The sequence below is a fragment of the Carettochelys insculpta genome, chromosome 1, assembly GCF_033958435.1.
Source record: "Carettochelys insculpta isolate YL-2023 chromosome 1, ASM3395843v1, whole genome shotgun sequence".
In the NCBI taxonomy this organism is placed as follows: domain Eukaryota; kingdom Metazoa; phylum Chordata; order Testudines; family Carettochelyidae; genus Carettochelys; species Carettochelys insculpta.
In genome coordinates this window covers 14,780,782-14,803,432 of record NC_134137.1, presented here as the reverse complement: position 1 = coordinate 14,803,432, position 22,651 = coordinate 14,780,782, and the positions used below count along the sequence as shown (strand labels likewise).

The 22,651-nt window shown below is 52.6% G+C and overlaps 1 protein-coding gene across 2 annotated transcripts in view; it reads right to left on the bottom strand.

Annotated features, from left to right (window-relative positions):
* Nucleotides 1–22,651, bottom strand: part of P4HA3 (prolyl 4-hydroxylase subunit alpha 3) — a 40,817-nt gene that overhangs the window by 10,433 nt on the left and 7,733 nt on the right. For both annotated transcript variants that reach the window (XM_074981030.1, XM_074981038.1), the window contains exons 2-10: nt 22,478–22,620; nt 20,865–21,088; nt 14,334–14,483; nt 12,229–12,280; nt 9,833–9,996; nt 8,853–9,029; nt 6,643–6,707; nt 2,739–2,898; nt 1,005–1,067 (exon numbers count right to left, since the gene is read on the bottom strand). In XM_074981030.1, the coding sequence (XP_074837131.1) occupies nt 1,005–1,067; nt 2,739–2,898; nt 6,643–6,707; nt 8,853–9,029; nt 9,833–9,996; nt 12,229–12,280; nt 14,334–14,483; nt 20,865–21,088; nt 22,478–22,620 (1,198 nt within the window). The remainder of the gene's footprint in view (nt 1–1,004; nt 1,068–2,738; nt 2,899–6,642; nt 6,708–8,852; nt 9,030–9,832; nt 9,997–12,228; nt 12,281–14,333; nt 14,484–20,864; nt 21,089–22,477; nt 22,621–22,651) is intronic.

Here is a 22,651-nt window from a genome sequence, read left to right as displayed (position 1 = left end):
TGGGATATTGGGATGCATTAGGAGAAGCATTTCCAACAGATCTAGACAAGTTATTATTCCTCTCTATTGGGCACTGGTGAGACCTCATCTGGAGTATTGTGTCCTGTTCTGGGCCCCCCAATATAGAAAGGATGTGGACTTACTGGAGCAGGTTCAGCAGAGGGCAATGAAAATGATTAGGGGGCTGGAGCACATGACCTATGAGGAGAAGCTGAGAGATTTGGGGTTATTTAGTTTGCAGAAGAGAAGTGTGAGGGGCAATTTGTTAGCAGCCTTCAGCTTCCTGGAATAGGGCTCTAGAGAGGATGGAGAGAGACTGTTCCCAGTAGGGACAGATGGCAGAACAAGGAGCAATGGTCTGAAGTTAGAGAGGGGGAGGAGTAGGTTGGATATTAGGATAAAATATTTCACCAGGAGAGTGGTGAAGCATGGGAATACGTTACTGAGAGAGGTGGTGGATTCTCCATCCCTAGAGGTTTTTAAGTCCCAGCTTGACAAACTCCTGGCTGGGATGATTTAAGTTTGGGTAGATCCTGCTTTAGGTGGGAGGCTGGACTCAATGACTTCCTTAGGTCCCGTCTAGCCCTAGGATTCTCTGATTTTCTGATTTGATGTTGGGGCAGTCACCCAGAGCTCAGAGAGGTGTGGATTGCCTTAATCCATCTCAAAGGGGTGTCAACCCTGATTCCTAACGACTACCTGAAACATTGTTAACTCTTTCACTGCGGATCTTTTTAATCAGAAATATGTAGCTGGTCTGGGGTTGTGCATGGAGGTTGTATAGGGCCCATTCACTCCTACTCTGACCCTTGCACATGGGAACTGAAAACAGGAGGCTCTCTGCTCTAACCACAAGTCCCCAGTCTAACTGCTTGATATAGCTGCAGTTTAGCTCAATCTGATTGACGCTCCCTGTGAATGTTGTGGCTAGGCATCTTTTAACCACTCTTCACACACTGAGAAACAAACCCCTGCCCAGATCCCAGCGGGCAGGGAATACTCACATAGATCATGACTGTGGCTAGTCTGTTACCCGACTTCATTCTGTAAAGGGGACTCTTTCTCGACTGCATCAAAAGAGAACAGATGTTCATTCACAGTCCCGGCACCGCTGCACTATTCAGAACAGACATTAATATGACCAGTGCTACAGGATGAGGCGTTGTGCTCAAACGAAGCAGTTCAGGCCAGAAGCATGACCTACTTTAATAAGAGCCTCAGTGCACAGCTGCTTGGAATGTTGAGACAGAAATTGGAAATTAACTATGGGGAAGGGGGAAATAAAAAACAATGGTCAAAATCACCTATGCCGCGTGTTTGCGTCTGCCACCAGGCTGGTAAGCAAATGATCCTGTAGCAGATTCCTAAATACGGAGGCTACTTGAAGCACACGTACTGGATTTGCTACATTTACTGTCCCTGACGTGAAGTTCTGCGAGGCTTTACTATGATGGAAACAACAAACACTTGGCAGATTCTGTTCTAAGTTCACCATCATAATCAATAACCACGGGCTCAGCTCCCGCTGGTGTCTGATGCCTCTCTCGCTGTTAATGAGAAGTCACTCCACTGAAATCAGGGCTGTGTCTGCACTTGCATGCCTCTTTCAAAAGAGGCATGCAAGTGAGGGAAATTGAACATGCAAATGAAGTGCAGATTTACATACCTAACACCTCATTTGCATATTCTTCTTTCAAAAGAGCTTCTTTTGAAAGACAAAAAGCAGTGTAGAAGTGGCTGTTTCGAAAGCAAACCCCATCTTTGAAAGAGCCCTTCTTCCCATAAAAATCTAAGTAAATCTGCACCTTATTTGCATTTTCAATGTCCCTCATTTGCATGCTTCTTTCAAAAGAGGAACGCAAGTGTAGACACAGCCCAGCAGTCAGCGAGGTGTAGAACAAGTGCACATAAGATCAGCATCAGCCTATTGCGTGATATGCACAGATCTGGCTTTAAAATGCCAATTATTGTTCACTGGAAATGGGAAATTCTGTTTTCATTATCTCAAAATGCCCCACGAAAATGGTTTGTATTTCCACTGAAAGGCCCTGAGACAAAACCAGGAGATTTTTCCAGGTAGACGTTTCCATTTAATTTTTTTTAACCCCAAACCAAAGATTTATTTATTAAAAAAATTTGCTATTTCAACTGTTTCAACAAGAAGACTGGAATATTTCAACCCAAACAAAAATCGGCAGTGAAAATTTTTCATTTTGGTTGAAAAGCCTCCCCTTTTTTTTCTTTGTTAATACCAAAAGGGTTCCAATGAAAACACTTCACCCAGTTGTGAATATATTACAAATGCCCTTCCAGTGGGCTGTGCTGTGGCTGGCAAATTCACTCACAGGAGCAAGGACTATAAGACTCTCCTACATAGTCTCACAGAGACGTCCAGCTCCACGGCGCCACTGATTACAGACATTGCTGCCCCTTTGGCCATTTCGTCTGTCGCAAAGAGACCAGGGACCTGGGGCTTCCAGAAGGGAGGTGGTTTTTAAGTCAGGTGGAGAGGATGGTGCAAAAGAACTCCATGAAATAACCAGCCTGATCAGCATGACAGCCCAGGCATAATAATGAAACCCCAGTAAGCTGCTTCATGGCTTGGTGAGCCCCATGCCAGTCCCAACAGACGTCAATGAAAAGATTGCCATTGACTTCATTGGCTCAGGCACAATGTGAAAGTGACCCTGCATTTGAACTCTGAATTACACCCCGGTCTTACCAGGTTTGTTACTTACTGTGGCATGGTCAAAATGAGGCTCATAGTGTCCGCCTATCCCATAATTCACCACCTGGAGGTACTCCGCATAAGGCGGGCGAATGTTCAAGCCAGTCAGGGCTGCGATCCTCCGATCTAGGGAGACAATCACTGGGTCGACGGTGTCCTTCAGCCAGGCACTAGAATGCACAGCAGACAAGCTTAGAGCACTCGCCAAAAACAGCTGGCACCAGGATCCCCACGGGTGGCATCTGTTCTCCATGCCTGACCCACTAGAGTCGTCCGGCCAAGTCAATCGACTTCCGCTGGGAAAGAGATTCCCTAGGGAGAAATCTGACTCCATGTTTGTAAGGTGCATTAGGGCTGGGGTTATTATGCTGATTGGATAGATGGGGAAACTGAGGCAGGGAATGAAAAGGGGCTGGATTATTGAGATGGGAAGATAGACTTGTGGCAAACCTGTACTTTGCGTGTGCAATAAAACCATGATGTACTGCCCAATGGGGATCAATTGAGTCAAATGGGCATCAGATTAGGCTCCAAGGGCTAGATTTTGAAAGGTATTTAGGCACCTAGCTGCATCTTTGGGAACCTAAACACCTTTAAATGACTAGTGCGGGGTGACTTGTCCAAATATACACAGTGCATCTGTAGCAGAGCTAGCAAAAAAAAAAAATAAACAGGTCTCCTGTTCCTGAAACAAAACTAGCCTTCTTCCTGTATCTATCACACAGCTGTATCTATCACTCAGAGCAGAGGCTGTTCCTAACAGAGACAGTGCATGGCAGAAGGCTCAGCTGTTGTCTGAAGGCTGCAGGTAAACTGTGTCCAGCAGAGGGATCTCTACTTTCCTGGAGGTGGTTCCATGCAGCCCTGAAAGTTTCTTGCTGTGCCAGGAGTATTTCCACCAAAGGGTTTGCCTTTGTTATAGTCCCAGAGGCAGCATGATTTGGATCAGCACATGGAAACCTTAGTCTTCTACCAGATCCATTTGCTGACATTGGGTCCTCTGTCGACCAGCCTGTCAGAGGGCTCCAGAATCTGCCAGATTCTGTTCACCATGTTAGCTAGATACAGAGCAGAACCAGCCCCCGGAATGCAAACGCTCTGGGGTATGGGGTATGCAGTGTAACCCCAAAGATAAATTCCACAGATGGCGCCTTTTTTAGTATTGTATGAAGTGTACCTAGAGGCCTCAAGCAATGTCAGTGCCTCATTGTGCTAGGAGCTGTACATCCACACACAGTCGGTCAGGCCCAGAGCCTGAAAGCCACTTAGGTGCCTCGCTCCCTTTGATTTCAATGTGAGTTAGGTGCTCAAATCCCTTTGAGGAGCTTGGCCATGGTCCCTGCCCCAAAGAGCTTACAAGAGAAAGAGAGAAGCCAGACAGAAGGTAGAAGCAAGAAGAGGTATTGTATCCCCATTTTACGTCAGGGACAACTGAGGCTCAAGGCGGTTATGGTGCAATCTCCGCTGCAATAAAGACCAGGGTCCACGTCAGCTGACTCAAGAGGGGAAGGGATCAGGCATTCCTCAGCCACAGTGACCCTGACAGTCCACGAGAGACGACTGCAAAGGTGCAAAAGCCACCCTGCTCCCCACCACCACCCTGGCCTGTGCAAAGGGCTCTGTGCCAGCAGTACCAATGAGCACTCAGAATGGCACCAGCTGGCAGAAGAATTCCCAGGATCCGGCCTTACGTTGCCGCTGCTTTTGGATTCCAGGAAATATGCAGAAAGGGGCGGAGCAACCCAACCTCTGTGAGACAGTAAGAAAGAAAACGATCCCTTTCCTCTGAATGGCTGCCCCTTGCCAACGGCCCTGAACTGCTGCCCATGTGCCGAAGTCACATTACACGGCGCGGGCAAGTCATCAGGGCAGAATGTGGCCTGCGGAGCCGGCCATATGGAATAGATCAGCTTCTGGCGAATAGCTGAATCCCATCCAGACGTATGTCTGAACCGCCTCATCTGTCCCATCGGTTTTCAGCCGCAGGGATTGTCAGGGTCGTTACAAGGTCTGCAGAGAAACCTGCTTTGCATGCAGAATGTTAAACCCGGAGACACTCCAGTCTTGCTTTTTACAGGATGCCTGAGTGTGGTCTGCTGTTCCCATTAGAATGGCTGGACTGAGTCCTGCCTGTGCTACTGACATACTGTGTAGCTTTAGACATGGCTCTGTGCCTCAGTTTGCCCTCTCTGCATGACAGCAGGAGTTACACCAATGGGGGCCTCGTTGCAGAAGTGGCAGCTGGAATTTCGAACGCTCATGAAAGGCTTCCAGATGCTCAGGGGGACGTGCTGTGTATCTCAGTAGTATTAGATTGAGTCTGTCTCTCGGATGCTGTGCTCACTGCATGCAAGTTCCTCTGGTAAGAGGCTCAGGTCCTTGGCTTTTAAGTTAATTTATCCAGTTGTCATTTCCTTCTTCCCTTGTTTCAACCTCCCCTTTGTTTTCAGGGTGCTGTTGTGACAATAACCTTCTTGCTGGCAATAGGGTGATCCCTGCTCGGGCCCCTTCTGCTGTCTTTAGCAGCCCCCTGGAACTGCGTGGGTTAAAAAACCTCCTTCTCCAGCTGGCTCTGAGCCTGGGAAATGAATTCCATCATAAACGGGGCATCTGGGGGTGGCGGAGCCTGGAAATATTTACTGGGATCATTGCAAAACCACACTACCCCGGGCCTGGAGTCTGGATTTAACTCTCCTCCCCTGCAGGGAGCCAGGGTAACTGAGCAAGCGATTGTTTGGTTTCCAGCCATACCTGCTCCTCCTGCCGCAGCCTGGAAAGCTGTTACTGCAGGGGAGCTCAGCCAGCAGGGAAGGCATCTGAAGCCCTGCACTCCTAGGATGCTGGTTTAAACTCAGCCTAATGCAAGACCGATTGAATGTTCCCCTCAGCTGAAATGAATCAATATCCCTCCCATACTGCCCGCTTTGCGTCCCGGTGGGTGCATCTGCACTGGCACGGGAGCTGTCATTGCTGACAGGAGCAGACATACAGGAGCTGGCTCTGAGCTCGTGTGCTAAAAATAGAAGTGGCGCTGCCACCGTGGGCAGGGCTGGGTGCTGCCAGTATGGGCTCCCGGTCTCAGACAGGATCCTACTCGAGGCAGGGAGCCCATCCTGCTGCTGGCACGGCTGGATGCTATTTTAGCCGGCAACCTCGACCGGAGGTAGCGCAGGTCTGTCTCCTGGAGCTGCATTGCCCCTCCAGTGCAGATACGCCCTAGGACATGGATTTTCCCAGCTCCTAGTAAAAGGTGACTGTGGAGACATCGGTGTCTTTTATTGTTACCTAAGCGTGATTCCTCCATCCCCTCCAGTTACACCCAGGTCAATCCAAAACAGCTCCTGGACTGGGCAGGTGAGGGGCAAAGTGGGCCTCCTGGGAGAATTTGGGCAACACCCGAATTCCTCAGTTCTCCCTCTGTACAGTCAGGGGGACAACCCTTCCCTGGGCTGTTGTGCCTCTCTGTGAGCGCTTCGGCACCGGCTCCCTGGGTGTGTCTACACTGCCACCGTATCGTGGGTGCCAATGGCTGCAAAGCGGCGGTGGCACGGACCAGCCACCCAGGTAGAAGCTTGCCAGGGACTCTGAGCAGGTGCAGCTTCCTCGTTATTGGTACAAGCATACAGCATACATCGACAACACAACAGGGGGATGGGTTGACCTAGCTGAGGTGGCTTTGGTCTAGACCATTGGTTTTCAACTGAACTAGGCCAAAGCCACCTCAGCTAGGTCTACCTGTCCCCCTGTTGTGGTGTCGATGTATGCGGTGTGTTAGTACAGCACCAAGCACCATGGGACTCAGACACCCCAGGTGCCATTTGCCCTAGGCAGCCTGGCCCGCCAGGGAGTTCCAGGAGGCGTGGCATTCCAGCGGTCAGATCCCTGGTGCCTGGGTGTCAGGGGCAGGTAGTTACCTCTTACTTATCCGGTACTCAGCTTTCTGCTGCTTCTCTTCGGAGGCAACCACCGATCTCTGCAGCTGGGCGTCAGGGAGAGGAAAGCATGAGAGAAAGTGAGAGGCTGTAACAAACAGGCGCTGCAGCCACCCGCCATCACATCTGGGGAGGCAGGTGTAACCCATACACCTAACGGTGTGGTTCCCTGTCCCATGGAATGGCACCTAGACCACTCACGCTATGGTCTACACTACATTGACCTGCTCAGCATCAATCTTCCGGGTTCCATTTTGCATGAGTGGGGATGCGTGAAATTGACCTCTCGGGGTTGCGGTCAAGCCCTGTACTCCTTACGAGACGGGAAACTCTCCTGTCGACCTGGTTCAATAGGGACAGCCACATAAGCCGAGCACAGATAGGTTGATTCTAGCTCCGCGATTGCTGTAGCTAGAGTTGCATCTCTGTGGTCAACTTACTTTGCCTGGGGTAGATATAGACTCACACAGAGAAACACTTTAACAAGCATGGGCACTCCTAGTTGGAGCCCTGGACCTGTGCATTCAGCTGCTGTGCCAAGAGGGGGTGCACAAAGTGTTATTACCCAGCCAGTGAGAGCAGGGCCCTGAGGCACCTGCTTCTGAGTATCTGGCCGGCACCACCAGCCCAGCAAAGCGTCTTCCCAGTGACTGAGGGGCTGCCATGGTGCGGTGGGAGGGGGGAAGGGATGGCTGACCAAAGGCCAAGCCCAGTGCGCTACAAGAGCCTCCATACGCTGGGCCCGTCAGGAGAGTGAGGCCAGCGGGAGACTCTTGTACAGCCATTAATCTCCATGGGGACCGGTTTGCTCTGGTACCAAGGCACCAGGTCTGCCCAGAGGGGCAGCTAAAGGGATGTGGTTTACTCAACACATGGCCCAGGTGGTTCTGTCCCTCTCTTTTTGTTACTTCTCTAACTAGCAGCTCCTCTGGCTGGGAGACAATCCGCCACGGCCCCCCTGGCCCTGGCCCTGGCCCTGGCCCTGGCCCTGGCCCTGGCCCTGGCCCTGGCCCTTCTAAAGAACCTGCCTGACGACTGCTGTCTGATCGCCAATGACAGCAGGGCCAACAGCCACTGTGGGCTAGCGCAGGAGGGAGGCCCAGCTCCACCTCCCCAGAAGGGGTGGGGCCAAAGATAGAAGGGGTGGGGTCTAGGGTAGTCAGCCCTTAGCGCCACCCAGATCACGGTGATCTCCCACACTCTCTCCAATCCCTCAGAGCTGCACATGCAGCTGCTCTGGCCGTTGCCCACGTGGCAAGGTGGGAGGAGGCAGGGCCAAGGGCAGAAGGGGTGTGGCTTAGGGCAGTCAGCCCCGCACCCCGCCATGCCCCCTCAGAGCTGCACACAGAGCGGTACACAGGGCTGCTGCGGCATTCCAAAGGGGGCCAGAGCAGCTGCCCTCTTTGCCGGCCCTGTTTGCCGGCCTGCCTCTGGGCCCCTTTGAAACAGCAGGCCCCTGTGCTAACATCCCTCTTGCCCTCCCTGTCAGCAGGCCTGTCTCACAACTATTCACCCTGTTCCAAATGGTGAGCTGGCTGTTGGTGCTCACCATCGGGTTAGGCCAGATGGCCGTTCACGTTTCTAAGGTGCCTTCTGTGTTTAGGAACTTAGCTCGGTGCACAATTTCTAAGGCCACTGCTGAGCTCTGTGTAGCTCGAAAGCTTCCCTCTCCCACCCACAGAACTCAGGCCAATAACAGGCACGGCCTCACCCCCAGTGTCTCTCTGGTATCCTACAGCCAACACAGCTACCACTCCTGTCCCGTATGGGCCACAGAACTTCCCTGCCACAATCCCTGGCTGAATGAGAAGAGATCTTCCAGAAAAACACCCATCCCTGGACAACGCTTCATCCAGCACTCACCTGAGAGGCAGCTCAGACCCACATCTTTCAGCCCAGAAGGAACAAGCCCCTACCACATAAAGCTAAAATCCCACCCCTGGGTACAGGTTTAAGCTGGAGTCCTGAAGGTCCGACCAAGAGCGAACTATCTCCTGGGTTTCTTTGGGTGTGAGCCTGGGGTTGGGACCCATCTGTAGCTATCCAGACATCCCATTTGTCTGCATCTGGCTCACACCCCTAGCTCTGGAGAGGCAGCTCTTGCGGCCAGTAGGTGATTGATGAGTGTTTCCCATGGAGCTGTATGAGGACACGTGTGCATTAGGTCTGCCAGCAGTGTCTGATGAACTCACCCAAGGAGCCGCAAGCTCCTTAACCTTCTCCGCCTCCAGATCACTGATGAAGTCGTGGTACAGGGCAACGTATGGTTGCAGCTGGATCAGCTCTTTTTTCACTGGCTGGAGGATCAGGTACGGATTGTCGTTCATCTCATATGAGCAATGGAGGGCTGGGATCTGATACTGGGTTGGCTGAAATGAAACAAGCCCAAGGAACACATGAGAATCCAGCTGGAGACTCCAGCTTACCGGGGACTGAATCTCATGCAGCTCTGGGGCAAGGATGCCAGCCTTCATGCAGCTCATACTCCTTCTGTCCCAGCAGGGTGGGGAGTAGAATTCACAAAAGGCTGCAAAGAGCTTCTCTGGCAAGGCAGAAGCTGGGAGCCCAGGGTTGGCAATAGGTCACAGGCTGACAGTTCCCTCTAACTTTTTCTGCATGTGTGAAATATTTTTTTACATGCACCAAGGAACATGCAGATGTACACCACTGAGAGAAACACATGCTGCCAGCTGGGGGTGCTCTGCTAATCAGCTGGGCAGCATTTGACTCTCTCCTGGGAGGCTGCCCAAGCGCTCAGCTTACAGGAAACACTGGCTGACAGTGACCCAAAGCCACCAGGGTCTGCTGGGCTTCCCCCTGCCCCCACCTTCTTGCCTGAGAGCCACTAGCTGGGCTAACTGCAGAGCCAATGCTGGGGACCTGCAGCACTCCAAGCCAGGCTCCAGCGTTGGGGTCTGGACCAGCCCCCAGCCCGCCAGAGAGCAGGCCCAGAGGCTGGCACACAGCCAGAGCTGACCAGCAGGTTACACTAACACATGGGTCTGGGTCGTAACACTCACTGCTGCAAGAGGCTGCCTCGGCCAGGTCTGACTGGGCAGTGGGAGAGACCTAACCTCAGCGGCTAGGCCAGGTGTGAGGCACATGGTCTTGGACAAGAAGATGTGGCTCACCAGCTCCCCCTCACCACGTCTGCCAGCTCAGAGCTCCGTACCTGTGAGCCCAGTGTCTGGCACAGCTCTTCATAGAGGTCTCTTGTCTGCAGGTGTGTGACATTTGGCCGCCGCAGGCCCACTTCTGCCTTGGCACCCTCTGGGTTCTCCACCAGGAGCCTTTCATACTTCAGGATGTTTCTAGCGATCCTCTTGTTGCTGGGATCTGTTGGAAAAGGCACAACGTTACCCCAACCCAGGGCCAGTGACTTGGACAGCACTTTGGAGCGCCGCAGACTCAGGCATCGCTAGTTCGTTCTTAAGTTTGATACTTTACATCTTGGTCTCAACAACTACAGCAATTAACTTACACATTATAAGGACAGCTTCCCCATCTTTGATATTCCTAGTGACTGCACGCAACCCACTTAACTTAACAGACACTTGCAGTAAGTAATTTTCCTCCCCCTCTGACCTGCCGTTGCCTCTGCCCCCTCCTTCTGTTCCATGTAGTTGCTTCATCAGTTTCTTTTCATTTTTTTTCCATCTTTCAGTTAAATTCTCATTGTGTCAGTTTACTTGTATCAGAATTTGCCAGATCTGAAGAAGTGGGTCTGTCCCACAAAAGCTCATCACCTAATAAATGATTTTGTGAGTCTTTAAAGCACTACAGGGCTGCGTTTCTGTTTTGATCGCTAGCTGGGTCCCCCTGTCAGCTTTTACAGCTTTTTAACCTTGTGTCCCCCCAGTCTGAGAACCAGGGGATCAATGATCACAACAGCCTTTTCTGTCCTTCGTTAAAATCTACGGATCACCCATAGCCTGCATGATTGTCACCAGTGTCCTGCTGTGTGCCATGGCCAAACTGAATTTCATGGGGACAGTGAAGCTCAGATCCTCCGGCTCTGAAAGCTCTGCCCCCTTGCACTTGAGCTAATGAGGGGCTGCTGTCAGCTGACTCCACAGGACACCAGGGCGCAGTTCTAATTCTACCCAGCAGAGGTCAGTGGTGCACATACACCAGCCAGTTGGTTACATGCCATCATATGCCAGCAATGCCCCACTGCAATTTACATTGGCCAAACTGGACAGTCTCTCCGTAAAAGAATAAATGGACATAAATCAGACATCAGGAATGGTAATGTACAGAAGCCGGTGGGTGAACACTTCAATTTCCCAGGACACTCAGTGGCAGATTTAAGGGTGACAGTTCTGAAACAAAGAAATTTCAGAAATCAAATGGAGAGAGAAATCTCTGAGCTGCAATTCGTTTGCAAATTTGACTCAATTAACCAAGGATTAAACAGAGACTGGGAGTGGCTCTCAGCTTACAAAAACAGCTTCTCTGCCCTGGGCGTTAATATCTCCCCCTTAGACTCTGGCAAAGGCTCATATCCCCCTGTCTGATCTGTCTTGTTTTTTCCTCTTTTGATAAGTACTATTGATACTGGGCCATTTCCACCTTGCTGAACAGACCTTGTCAGCTCTGGCTCTCCCTCTTACTGGGACCCCACTCTTTAAAGACCCCTCTGAAACCTGCCCCCTACTCACGCATCAGATGAAGCAGGTCTTTGCCCACAAAAGCTTATGCTCCAAAATATCTGTTAGTCTATAAGGTGCCACAGGACTTCTTGTTGTTCTCGAAGCTAACCGTTGACCCCCATACTCCTCAATCTCACAAGGAGTAAGGGAGGTCAATGGGAGAGTTTCTCCCATCGACCTCCCTCACTGAGGATGGCCAGGTAAGTTGATTGCAGATAAGTCGATTCCAGTTGTGCAATTGCTGTAGCTGGACTTGCATATCTACAATTGACTTTAAGGTCTAGTGTAGACCTGGCCAAAGTTCACTGACAGATAACAAGTTTCAAGCATTTAGAAAAGTAACAACTAGATACTCAGGGGCATCAGACCAATAAATCCTTGGGCCTGATCTCCATCATAAGGCCCTTTTGTGCCACTCCCGTGCTGCAAGAAGAATGAATACTGCCTTCATCAGGCAGCTAAGGATTGCTTGGGGATTGGATCAGAACTTGGACCCTATGCTGCAGCCAGGCTGGTTGGACAGCATGGTGCAGCCGGCCTGCCTTACAGCAGCCCTGGGGCAGCTCTAACTTGCATGTGTAGCCACTTTGGTCCTGGCTACCCTAGAAGTGGGGGATGGGTGGCTTGCCTCCCCCACCTCTGTTGTGGACAGCATGACCTGGTCTATGCACCTGGCACTCAGTTAGCTTGGCATCTTAGGAGATTTACAGCCTGCCATGCAGGAAGAGATGATCTCTTAAAACTGCCTATTCCAGCCCTCTCCCAGTGCTCCTTTGCCAAACACTATACTGTATACTGCACAGCTCAAGAAGGGGCTGTATGGGCCACAGCTGGAGAGACCCTTATTTCCATGACAAGCAGCTTTTCACCCAGAGCGGAGGGAGAAATCACAAATTTCCTGCTGACAATCACATACCGTAGTGAAGAAACTCTCTGGAGAGGCTTAAGGCGTGAGAAACGTTTCCTGCCTGGGAGAGAGAAAGAGAGAGAGGGAGAGGAAAGATGAGTGTCCCTGGAATGACAAATGTACTGTATGCAACTGCCTCCTTCCCCGCTGTTCCTGTGCACCGCAGAAACAGGCACAAACCTCCAGCACAAATGAAGCCAGGTCAGTGGCAGGAATTGGTGGCCTCAGCACACTCGGACTTAGTGGGAGTTCTGATTCCAGTCCAAGGATCAGGGCTCAGGTGGAGCTAGAGCCCTTGGAAATCAGTGGAGCCCTGCTGGCTTCACCAGGCTTTGCATTGGTTCCTGCAGGTGTACACACACAGAGCCCTGGGCCAGTGGGGGAAGACACTTCCCCTAGGGATCTCACCAGCTTTGATTGGCTACTGGGTGCCATTAGAAAGTGCCCACTGGAGACTGGGCCAGCGGTATTCTGGCCACACACCCTCTCCAGCCAGCCCTGCCCCGCCCTCTTCTGGACCAGTGCGGCTTGGCTGCCTGTCCATCATGGGAGCAGGTCGTGCCAGTGGTTTGCATCATCTGCACAACACAGTCCTTCTGGGGGCCCAAGAGCTGCACCACACCAACTAATCTGAGCCTGAACCAAGCTCAGCGTAGCTCCAGCTGGACATCCAAGCTGCTGCGAGTGGCAGCTGGAAGCGGGGAGCAAGGGACAGCGTTCCCTGTAAACTAAGCGCTTGGGCGGCCATCCATGAGAGATCCCGGTGCTGCCCAGCTGATTAGCAGAGCGCCCACAGCCAGCAGCGTGTGTTTCTATTTGTGGTGCCAATCTGCGCATGCCTTGGTGTACATAACAAAATTTATTCTGCACATGGATGGAGAAAATTAGCAGGAACATTGGCGAGGGAGGCAGACTGCCCTCGGGAAGAGTATCTGCGACTGAATCACTCTGAGCTTGAGATTGCCCTTGAGCCAGCAGCTCAATTGCAGGGATGGGATGGATTTGGGGCTCAGAGACAGTGTCCATGCTGGCTCCAGGGGCAGGTCAGATGCGAGCACAAGGGGCTTCCTTCCTTCCTTCCTTCATTCCATGCATGGTAACACGCTGCTCATTCAGCAGGAGGTGTCTGAGCAAAACAGCCGCAGCCCCCGTGCTGGCAGGGGTGTGAATGAGATGAACAAGAGTTTCGTTACTTGAGCAGATGGGGGCGGCGGTTCGCCGGTAGGTGGGTGCCCAGCTCTGGAGGGAGGGTAATTGCTTACTGAGTTGGATGAGGGGCTCCTGGGGGCTGGTGTTGTGGGAGAAATGAGCTTGTGACTGGTGCACAAATAAGTAAAGACACTGGAGAAGGGCCTGGACCTTGCACAGCTTGGGGAGACCAGAACTGGGTTTCCTTTCACCCTGCTATAAATAGAGGAGCCAGCAGCAAAATGCAGCTCCCAGATCTAGGTTTATACACATCTCCTAGAACTGGAAGGAGTCATCTAGTCCAGTCCCCTGCCCTCTTGGCAGGACCAAGCACCATTCCTGGCATCTATTTGCCCCAATCCCTAAGTGACCTCCTCCAGGATTGAACTCACAAGCCAGGGTTTAGCAGGCCAATGCTCAAACCACTGAGCTATCCCAGCCCAAAAGGAGTTTAGGCTGATCTAAAGGCCAGACCCTCTCCGGGGCTGCTGTGGCAAAGTGTCCTGATACTGGTGTAGTCAGCTCTGGGGGTGGACACAGACTGGCATAGATGGATCCCCTGGGCACAGAGCCAGTGTTCTAGTTCCTACACAGCCTCTTCCCATGTGCTGGAATAGAGGGCGTGGCCAGGGAAGGGAGGGATGGCCAGGATGCCCTGGTGATCTCTGACTTGTGCGCAGGCTGTCCAAGGGTACAACTCAGAGGGGGGTTAAAGGCATGACTGACACCCCCTCCCCAGCTCTGCACAGTCTGGGGGCTGGGCCCAGGTGTTTGGATCTGGGGTGCTGGTTCAGGTCTTGTTTCCACAGGCTTCCAGTGCAGAGCCCCTCACAGTACCCAACAAGCTGGTGCTCCCTGCAGAAGGGTTTTCTAGCTGAGTGCAGAGTGGAATGTGGTCCTGCCCGACCGGCTGCCCCAGGACTCACCTTGAAATAGGAAAAGGCCAGATGGTCCAGCGCATCCTCTAGGCTGCCCTCGTCCTCTGTGTTCCAGTCACCGTAGGAGCTGCGGAACAGGCTGACGGCCTCCTCCAGCCATGCGATGGAGTGGTAGTAATCCTCCATGTCGTACGCCACCTGCAAGGTACCAGATCGATACTGAGGGCTGGAGCCGAGCAATGTGGAAGGGAAGGAAATACATCCACAGGCCATGTGAGATCACAGTTTGGTCTCAGTGCTGCAGCTCAGACCAAAGTCAGTGGGTGAAACCCTAGTCAGACTCCCCCAGCTCATTATTATTCATGCTCTTGCTGAACTTAGGCTACGTCTAAACGTGAAGCCTACTTCGAAGTAGCTTATTTCGATGTAGCGACATCAAAAGAGCCTATTTCGATTAATAACGTCTACACATCCTCCAGGGCTGGCAACGTCGATGTTCAACTTCGACGTTGCGCAGCACCACATCGAAATAGGCGCAGCGAGGGCACGTCTACACGCCAAAGTAGCACACATCGAAATAAGGGTGCCAGGCACAGCTGCAGACAGGGTCACAGGGCGGACTCAACAGCAAGCCGCTCCCTTAATGGGCCCCTCCCAGACACAGTTGCACTAAACAACACAAGATCCACAGAGCCAACAACTGGTTGCAGACCCTGTGCATGCAGCATGGATCCCCAGCTGCAGCAGCAGCAGCCAGAAGCCCTGGGCTAAGGGCTGCTGCACACGATGACCATAGAGCCCCGCAGGGGCTGGAGAGAGAGCATCTCTCAACCCCTCAGCTGATGGCCGCCATGGCGGACCCCGCAATTTCAATGTTGCGGGACGCGCAACGACTATACGGTCCCTACTTCGACGTTGAACGTCGAAGTAGGGTGCTATTCCCATCCCCTCATGGGGTTAGCGGCTTCGACGTCTCGCTGCCTAACATCGATGTTAACGTCGAAATAGCGCCCGACACGTGTAGCTGTGACGGGCGCTATTTTGAAGTTAGTACCGCTACTTCGAAGTAGCGTGCACGTGTAGACACGGCTTTAGGGCCCTGCTGTGGAAGGGGCTGGACAAATCCGTCATGAGAGGCAGCCCCTGCCCAGTAGAATTTGCAGCCTCCATAGCCAAGACAGTATTGTTACTTCCTGAGAGGCAGTGTTGCCTAATGAACAGAGCACTGGACTGGGACTCAAGACAGCTGAGTTTTATTGGTCACTCTGCCACTGGCCTATTGTGCAAGTCACTGCTCTGTGCCTCAGTTTCCCCAGGATAAAATGGAGTTGATGTTTCTGCTTTCCTTGGCAAAGCACATTGAGATCTACCAAAGAAGAGCGCTAGATAAGAAGGAGGTTATTATTTTCCAATCCTTTTATCCAGAGGGGAACAGGTAAGTGACTTGACTGGCAATATGCAGGAAACCAGTGGCCTAACTGAGACCTGAATGCACTTATCCCGTGTCTATTTCAGGCCTTAGCCACATTCCAACTACACAACTGCCATACTTGGAATTGCATGTCTACAATTGACTTTAAAGTCTGTTGTAAACCTGGCCTTAGTCAAGACACAGCAGGTAAATACAGACAGCCTGGGGAATACTGGCCAGCAGGACAGACAGTGGCCAGCCTGGGGAATATTGGCCAGCAGGACAGACAGTGATCTCAACACACTCACAGCCTACCAGTTTTCACTTTGTGGGGCTTACTTAATTTATCATAGGGTGCTACCCATGCCCTAGATCTACTGAAGCAAATGTGGAGTTCTACATGGTGCAGGGCAAAGGAATCAGGAAATCTCTGCTGCCCCAGCTCTTCCATTCCTATAGCCAGAGGCAGTGGTGAAACCTGTTCTCTGGGCTATAACTGAATTCCCAGAATGCTGTAATGAATCACAGTCAGGAGCAGACGTCTCCGTGCCTGTGCGGCTGCATGGAGGAGGATCGTGGAGTTTGCTACCACTGTCTGCTGGGAATGTTTAAGAGACGAGTCAGAAAGGATCTCGTTGGCAATATTTCAGTAAAGAAATACCCAGCATAATTTCTTGTTCCTGTAACTTTATCATTTCCCCTTGCACAAGCAGGTCACGTTGTATGTGCGAGAGTGAGGGAAGGAAAGAGAAATAAAAATAAATAAATCTGTCAGCAATACATGAGATGCGGGATAGTACAAAAAATAGACTTGATCAAGCTGTTGTTTGGAATTCCATGGTACCCACCGGGGTACTAAATTTTTTTTGGTCTATCCACCTGTTGACCAGGCCTTCATACTGCTCTGACCTCAGAGAAGAAGAGGAATTTCTGCCTACCAACATCTCAGAAACCATTACAAATTTGAGTACAAACCTCTAGGAGAGTTTTAACCCATCACACACTAGGAAATGTGGTCTCGATGAAATTACTATAAGGTGGACGCACAACTAGTTGAAAGGCTATACTCAAAGGCAATGTCTACACTGGAAGCAGCTGTCAACAGAAGTTAGTGTCGACAGGGAAATCACGATAGAACCTTTGTCGACAGATTGCACCTACCCACAACTTGCTCTGTCGACAGGGGATTGCAAGACTGCCCTGCCTTCTAGTGCCAGGAAACGGAATATCAAGTATCAGAGAAGTTATCCATGTTAGTCTGTACCTTCGAGAACAAGTCTTGTGGCACCTTATAGACTAACAGATATTCTGGAGTGTAAGCTTTTGTGGGCAAAGACCCACTTCATTATCTTCCCATAAAAAAAGGAAGACGCATTGTTTTGAAGATGGGGTTTAGTTTCAAAAGAGCAGTGTCTACACTGGTTTTCTGCTTTCGAAAGAAGCTCTTTCAAAATAAGAATACGCAAATGAGGTGCCAGATATGCACATCTGTACCTCATTTGTATACCTCTTTTGAAAGAGGAATGCAAGTGGAGACACAGCCAGAGAGTGTTATCAAGGGTTTTGCTATCAACTCAGAAGGACCTACCTAGTGGGCTTCTGCAGGAGTCAGTCCTGGGTCGTTAATGACTAGGATAACAGAGTAGATAATTTATCAGATTTGCAGGTGACAGCAAGTTGGGTGGGGTTGTAGGCACAGATTCAAAATAACTCAGGCAGATTGGAGAATTTGGCAAGATGAAATTCAATGAAGCACTTCACTTAGGAAGGAGAAAGCGAATGGAGAACTATGACGTGGTCCTGCTTTGAGCACAGGGTGGAACTGGATGACCTCCTGAGACCTCTTCCACCCTAACTGTCTCTGACTCTCTGCTTATATTGTTCTCCAGGTCCATTGAAGGTAGGACAAGAAGTAAAGGGCTTAACCTGCAGCTAGGGAGATTTGGGTTCAATACAGTAAACAGTCAATTTAATGGACTAATAGGGGGAAGGGGTGTCTGTTAATGCCAAAAGTCCATTATATCGAATGGTTCTACTGTATAATGATGCACTGAACTTCCCAGCCCATCGCTCACTCCTGTCCTCTGCTCCCCTCTTTTCTTCCTCCCTCTGGCCCCATTCTTCCCCTCACAGCTCCCTCTCCCTCTCCCAGTTACCAGGAGAGGACCCGAATGCCGGCCTGGCTGCTTCCACCTCCTGCAGCTCTCAGCACTGCGGCGTCTCCAGCCCCCAGCTCTGAGCTGCCCATGTGAAGGTAGCACGTGGCTGCCCCCAGCCTGCCAGTGGGCAGCAGCCTCCCACACCATGGCTGCTGCCCAGCGCCACTGCAGGAAGTGGCAGCCAGGCACCGACATACTCCACGCACACGGGGCTGAGGGAGGAGTTAGCTCCTACGTCCTGCTGCAGCTCCTCACCCCCGGCTCCTCTGGCCCGAGCTGCCCTGGTGGTTCAACCAGCCCTGGGGGCCCAGCCCCTCTGGCAGTTCCTCCAGCCCCAGCGTCAGCTGTGGTGAGTCTCTGGTATTTATTTAGGAGGGAGTGGGGCTGACAGACAGTTATATCAGGGTCCGTTACATCGGGGGTTTACTGTATTGGGAAAACCTTTCTAACGTCCAGGTAGGTAAGCCCTGAAGCAGGCTTCCAAGGGCGGTTGTGGAGTTCCCATCATTAGAAGCTTTTAAAAACCAAGATGGCCAAACACCTGCTAGGGCTGGTTTAAGTTTACTTGCATCAGCACTGGTGGGGGGGGGGGGGGCTGGACCTCTCAGACTCCCTTGTGTAGTCCGACACATCTATAAGTCTTTCATGCCTATACACATTGCTGCTTTCTGGTTGGCTCCTAGTCAGCAAATGCCAGTGTGTTTCCAGATCTCATCCCCTCTTCAGAGCATCAAAAATGCTCAGTGCTTCCCTATTCCCTAGCATGCCCCATCCCAGGGGGTCAGAATATTGGGGAACTTTCTCCCCTGCAAAGCAGATCTGATTGGCCCCATTTCACAGCTGGAGTACTGGAGGCAGGGGGGCGTGAAGTGCCTCACTCGAGTTCACATGGCAGTGCTGGGAGCAGAGCCCAGGTCTCCTGAAGCTGTGGCTGTTGCTACCTAAGGTAAAACGATTCTGGCTTAGAATGGAGAGCTCCCCTGCTGTTTCCTGAAAGAGGCATTCGGACCTCACCTCCAGCATGAGTATCTGAGGCCAGGACCCCCCCAGCTCCAATCGGGATCTGTTACAGAACCAGGAGCCCTGCTGTGGCCATCACAGATGGGCTGGGGCTCCCTGGGATGCCCAGGCTGCTGGATCTGGTTCAAAGGACTACACACGCCCCTTTCTCAGGCAGAAGGGCCCCATGAAGGTGGCATGTGCTGTGTGTGGCAGGCCCATTGGTTATATCTCACATGGAGCCTCTCTTAGCCCAGCCAGCTTTGGCCCTGTGACAGCATGACACAAACACGGCAGCATCAGAGTGTGCGGCCGGGCACCCTGAAAAGAGACTTGGCTCATCACAGGGCTCGCAACACCTGGTCCCAGCACCTGGTTTGCGTGGCTCAAATCAAGCTGGCTTCTGCTAATGCTACCTCTCCTGCTACCAGCCCCTGCTGCTCAGTGAGGTGAGCTTCAGCGGGCTTCTGCCATGCAGGGGTGTGTTCAAGCTGGCCAAGGCTGGACCAGAGGGTCTACGACAAGGCTTTGCCATGGAGGGGAGTACAGAGAAGCAGCAGGGCCTACTGGAGCAGGAAGGCTGCTGAAGTGGCTGCAGGGCAGCCAGAGGAAAGGATTCCCCCACACGTTGCCTGCATGGCTCACCCCTACATCCCAAACTGGGCGGGACAGTCCGAAAGTGCAGCGTTCAAGTCCCCTCCTTGAGCTGAATGGCTGGGAGTGGGTTTGTCCTGGACAGCACCACTCCAGTGCCTCCCTGTGGCTCCTCCTCCATGGGAGGACCTAGATAGGCCTTAGCCCCACTTCACCACTAGGCTCTGCCCTCTGCTAGTCCTCTTCCCCTTGAGGCCAGGCCAGGGCTGCCTGGGATGCTGTGGGGATTCCTGGTCCCTCCACCTGCTCTGGGTGACACATCCTGGGAGGGGGAGTCACAGGCGGGGGGACTGTTCTTGGCACCTCAGGGCAAGTGGAAGGTCTGGAGCTTCCCACAGTGGCCCAGGCTGGCCACTGTCCAGCTCCGTGTGTCCCCTGTTTGACTTTTGGAAAAGTGGCCACCTGAACTCCCAGAAAACGGCCCAGTCACTGGAGTGTGCTGGAAGAACAGCTGTGCAGAGGGAGGGGTTTATCACAGACGTGGCTGGAACTAGCCAATCAAAGGTACCGAGAGCCCGCTATGGACTAGCTTCCCATCATTTCATTGGTGTCTTCTGTGGCTGAGAAGACCAGGGGCCCACAGGTAACACGCACCAGATGAAAGCATGTGACCATGTCTCCCCCAGTGGCTGGCCCCAGGGGTGCCCAACCCCATGACTTACAGAGGGGAGCCCTTCAGAGGTTGTGTGGAGAGTCAGAAGTTCAGTCCCCCTGGCTGCCAGCACAGCTGATGCTCCAGTAGACAATTAACTGACTACTGAATTTGTGGCCAGGAAGCAAATTTCCTCCAGGGCCGATAGGCAGCGAGCTTGACGGAAGGGAATTTCCTCCTGCCTCGGCTGCCCTGAGTAGGGATCCGGCTGGCAGGCTCTGTCCCATCAGCTGAGGAGAGGCTGGGCACTGGTAGATCTGGGTGCTCCTCCTAACCTACAGGAGCTTCAACCCTCTGGGGTCAGTTCCCCCACCCTCCAGCCTTCATGAGAAACATGCAACCCATGTGACACAGCCTGGCTCTTACTTGCCCTCTAGTACCTGGAGTTTGCCCCCGCAGATGGCTCCACACGAGATGCTTTTACATATAGGTTGAGCGACAACCTGGTGGCCCCGCCTTGCCCATGCTCCTGCAGTGCTGACTGGTGTTCCCTGCAAGCTGAGCACTTGGGTAGCCGCTCAGGAGAGATTCAGGTGCCACCCAGTTTAGGCAGAGTGCCCACAGCCAGCCACACGGGGCAGCGTGTGGTTTTATTGGTGGTGCAGATCCACACAGGCCCTGGTGCATATAACAAAATTTATTCTGCCCAGGGAGGGAAAAACTTAAGAGGGACCCCGGTGCTGACCCCATGGCTCCTCCCTCACCTTGCCGATGAGGAAGCAGTCATCAGCGGAGAGTGGGAAGAGCTGCCCAGGGCTGTATATATCGGGGAGGTGGGCGCCGCTGGCTCTCTGGAATGCTCCTTTCGCCAGCCCCTTCACGCTCAGAGCATAGACATCCTGCAGCCTCATCAGCGCCCGCGCTGCCCCTTGCACATCCTCGAACTCGGGCAGGTCCTTCTCCACCTTCTCGTAGCCATTCTTGAGCGCTGTAATGTCAGCGATGGGGGGCGGGTCAGTGCAGGACAGCGCCCCAATGCCCAGAAAAGTGCTCACAGTCACTAGGGCTAAGGAGGGATCCATGGCTCACGCCATGCAGAAGGGGCTTCCCTTAAACGGCATCAGAAAACATTACAGCTGTGAAACACTGGGCCCGGCCTGTTGTTTGCCCATCCACAGGTACCCAGCCAGCTGAATGGTCCCTCCCCACTGCCTCTCCCAGGCTACGTCTACACGTGAAGCCAACATCGAAATAGGCTATTTCGATGAATAACGTCTACACGTCCTCCAGGGCTGGCAATGTCGATGTTCAACTTCGACGTTGCGCGGCACCACATCGAAATAGGCGCTGCGAGGGAACGTCTACACGCCAAAGTAGCACACATCGAAATAAGGGTGCCAGGCACAGCTGCAGACAGGGTCACAGGGCGGACTCAACAGCAAGCCGCTCCCTTAAAGGGCCCCTCCCAGACAGTTGCACTAAACAACACAAGATACACAGAGCCTACAACTGGTTGCAGACCCTGTGCCTGCAGCATGGATCCCCAGCTGCAGCAGCAGCAGCCAGAAGCCCTGGGCTAAGGGCTGCTGCCCACGGTGACCATAGAGCCCCGCAGGGGCTGGAGAGAGAGCATCTCTCAACCCCCCAGCTGATGGCCGCCATGGAGGACCCGGCAATTTCGACGTTGCGGGACGCGGATCGTCTACACGGTCCCTACTTCGACGTTGAACGTCGAAGTAGGGCGCTATTCCGATCCCCTCATGAGGTTAGCGACTTCGACGTCTCGCCGCCTAACATCGAAGTTAACTTCGAAATAGCGCCCGACGCGTGTAGCCACGACGGGCGCTATTTCGAAGTTAGTGCCGCTACTTCGAAGTAGCGTGCACGTGTAGACACAGCTCCAGTGATTCTCCCATTGTCTCCTGCTATTTCCCTCTATTTCGTGCGTTGAGCAGGAGATTGGACTTGATGACCTCCTGAGGTCTCTTCCAGCCCTATGATTCTAGTCTACTGTTCCAAGATTTCCTCCCCTAGCCTTGTTCTTCTTCTTGGCCATCACCTTTCCTCCTCTGCCAATTCCCCCTCGCCCCTTGTTTTCCCCACCCCCTTCAAACCTTCCCTTCAGCATCCCTCATTGTCTCAACATGGACATGACGGATCCAGGCCAGGAGACACCAGCTGGGCCCTTTGCCCCAAGCCCAGCTTGTCCGGGAAAAGATTCAGAAAGGCACGACAGTGCCTAGCTCCCATTGGGACAGACGGGAATTAGGCACTTCACTATTTCTGTGAATCCCACACCCATTGCACTCATCTGCTGCCTCCATGCAGCTGTGGGTCCCTGGCAGCCATGGGGTCAGTGCAGCCCCCTCTCCGGTACCTTGGATGTTCTCACTGGCCTCTAGGCTGTGCACCACGTTCAGCCAATCAGACTGCAGCCTCTTGATCAGCATGTAGGCGAGTAGCGGGTTCGTCACGTGGGCCCCGGCTCCCTGGTGCAAATCCCGCACCTTGTTGTAAAACCTGGAAGTCAGGAGCAGGGCAATCCCTCACC